General features: G+C 53.4%; 1 protein-coding gene across 1 annotated transcript in view; it reads right to left on the minus strand.

The window, feature by feature from the left end:
• LOC143103110 (uncharacterized) overlaps nt 1–2,500 on the minus strand; it is a 14,134-nt gene that overhangs the window by 8,095 nt on the left and 3,539 nt on the right. Inside the window, exons 7-9 of the mRNA XM_076266906.1 lie at nt 2,394–2,500; nt 1,176–1,728; nt 1–947 (exon numbers count right to left, since the gene is read on the minus strand). The exon at nt 1–947 is cut by the window's left edge and continues 1,729 nt beyond it; the exon at nt 2,394–2,500 is cut by the window's right edge and continues 3 nt beyond it. Coding sequence (XP_076123021.1) covers nt 1–947; nt 1,176–1,728; nt 2,394–2,500 — 1,607 coding nt within the window. The remainder of the gene's footprint in view (nt 948–1,175; nt 1,729–2,393) is intronic.

Consider the following 2,500-nt stretch of genomic DNA (forward strand, 5'->3'; position numbering starts at 1 on the left):
TCGCGCGCCTCATGCAGCCGCTGCTCCGTCTCCTCCAGGCTGTTCCCCAGCGCCGCCATCTTCACCAGCATCTCCTGCAGCTCGCGCTCCTTCCGCTCCAGCAGGTGGCGGCAGCGCTCCTCGCAGCTCTGCTCGCGGCCCTTGGCGCACTCCAGGTCCTCACGCACGCGCTCGTAGCTGTGCTCCAGGTCGTAGTAGAGCGTCTCCTCGGCCCGCAGGCGCTCGCGCAGGCGCCCCACCTCGCCGTCCGACTCCTCCAGCTGGGCGGCCAGCTCGCCGCACCTCCTCTCCAGCTCGCCGCGCCTCCCGTCCAGATCGGCGCTCCGGCGCTGCAGCTCGGCGGCCCACTGCGCCTCCTGCCGTTGCAGCCGCTCCTCCAGCTCGTGGACCCGCTGCTCGGCCATCTCCAGGCTGGCGCCCAGGCTGCGGCGCTCGCGCTCCTGGCTCTCCTGCAGCAGCAGGAGGTGCTTCTTCAAGCGCTGCTCCTTCTGCTCCTCAGCCTCCTCCATGCTCCTCAGGCGCCCGGCTGTGGCCTCCAGGCGCAGGCGCAGCTCCCCGATGGTGTCCTCGCGCTCCCGGAGAGCCGACTCGGCCGTCTCCAGGCACGACTGGAGGTCCTGGAGACGGGACTCCGCCCCCTGGAGCTTAGTCTCCGCCTCCTGGAGCTTAGACTCCACCTCTTCCTGCTTCTGCACTCCATCAGCTAGTTCGGTGCGGAAGCGACTTTCACTCTGCTGACACTCCTCCCTTTGGGTCAGGGCCCGCCCACGCTCTGCCTCCAGCTCACCGCGTAGGACCTGGAGCTGGTCGTCACGCTCTGACAAGTCAGTCTGCACAGAAGATGTGGATGAGGAGGAGGAGGAGGATGAGGAGGAAGAGGAAGATGAAGATGAAGAAAAGATTGGAGATAAAGGGGTGGGTGTGATCTGTAAAAGGGTGGGTGTGATCTGTAAAAGAGGGCAAAGGGAGATACTATTAACAAAGAGATTTTATAGAGTATTTGTTTCACATAGAACTTTCCTCACAATTAGCTAATTTTGGTGCCAAAAAGCATTCTTGATATGAATGCTAACAAACTTTTTACTTGATTGTTTACTTGTGTGTATTCCCTTACTTTTGTGTATATGCGCTATCAAGCTTGTGTGCATGAGTGTGTGTCTTTGCAAACTCCATACCTGTAAGGTCTCGTTATCTTGCTTTTCATCTGCCATGCCATCTTTCCTGTCTCCCGTGAGGTCAAAGTTTAGTGTCCCTCTGTCCTCATTAGCCTCTTGCCTGTCAGAGCTGTCACCGTGGAAACCCTGCGCAGTCTCCTTCTCAGACTCCTCAGGTGGAGTGAAGCTGAGAGTTGGCGGGGGTAGCAGGGCGGCCCCCTCTGCACCGTTATTGGTTGGGGTCTGGGGACCAGCTCTCTCTGGCCCTGCCCCTTCCTGTGCGTGGTCTCTGATTGGTTGGGACATGGCTGAGGACATGGAGGAGGCGGTGGAGAGGGAGGAGGAGGGAGGTGAAACGACGGGAGGAGTGATGGAGTCCTGACGTCTCTGCGCTGAGACCCCTGGCTCCTCATGTTTGGGATTTTTCAGGCAGAACTCTGACCAGTCGTACGTTCTGTAGCGCCCCTCGCGCCGCCGCTCACGGACTCGGCTCCTTTTCTCCGTCTCCAGTGGTGCACCTCGGGGTGCTGCTGATCCTGAACTTCTTGTTCCTATTAATCGCGGTATTGCACAGCTGGGGAAGCAATTGAGCAATAACTAACAAAGCCAGACACCAACACTATGTACTTCACTTTATTACAAGCACACACATAAATGCAGATATTTCCACTGAATGATGGTTATACACTTGTTGATATGTTCCAGTTCAGAAAAGAAGCACCTCATAATGTTTTGCTTTCCCCATCAGCCATCAGGGATTGCCCATTTTAGACCATTTTAGACCACTAATTTATGAATCCAGGTTATTGGCAATAGAAGATGTTTGCTTTCTGACTTGGAAATTTCATATCTGAATGAGCCTGGAGTTGCCATACCAACCAATTTGAATCATAATATTATTTTTTATTAAAGCCAATTTTGCTGAAAATATTTGGTCTGGCAACATCAGGCTGACCTAGAACTTTCTTCATTAGTATTTTGGTCAGACCTGTATTTCTGTGTGGACAGTTTCAGACAGTTTTTTTTCCTATTCGAAGAAGAGGAGGTAGAAAAGAAAAGAGAGCTGGAAAAGTCAGACAGACAAAGACAAGATATGCTCCAATGCAAAAACATTCTCCCCTCTTCAATCTATCCAGCTACAATATTTGTCTGTGTTAGCATAATGTGTATGTGTATGTGTGTGTGAGTGTATGTGTGAGCGTTGTGGAGCTAGTGGTTGGCAGATGTAGCTTGTGTCACCTTGTTACATCCAGGTTGACAGGAGCACGTATGTTCTTCTTCATCGCCTGGATCCAGTTCTGTCGGAGCCCAGATGTCATTGCGCAGAGTGTAAACACTCCCTCTTT

The sequence above is a fragment of the Alosa pseudoharengus genome, unplaced genomic scaffold (genome assembly GCF_046254945.1).
Source record: "Alosa pseudoharengus isolate Yale_2024_CS ecotype anadromous, Long Island Sound unplaced genomic scaffold, YU_APseudo_1.1 YU_APseudo_1.1_scf_4, whole genome shotgun sequence".
Classification (NCBI taxonomy): Eukaryota; Metazoa; Chordata; class Actinopteri; order Clupeiformes; family Clupeidae; genus Alosa; species Alosa pseudoharengus.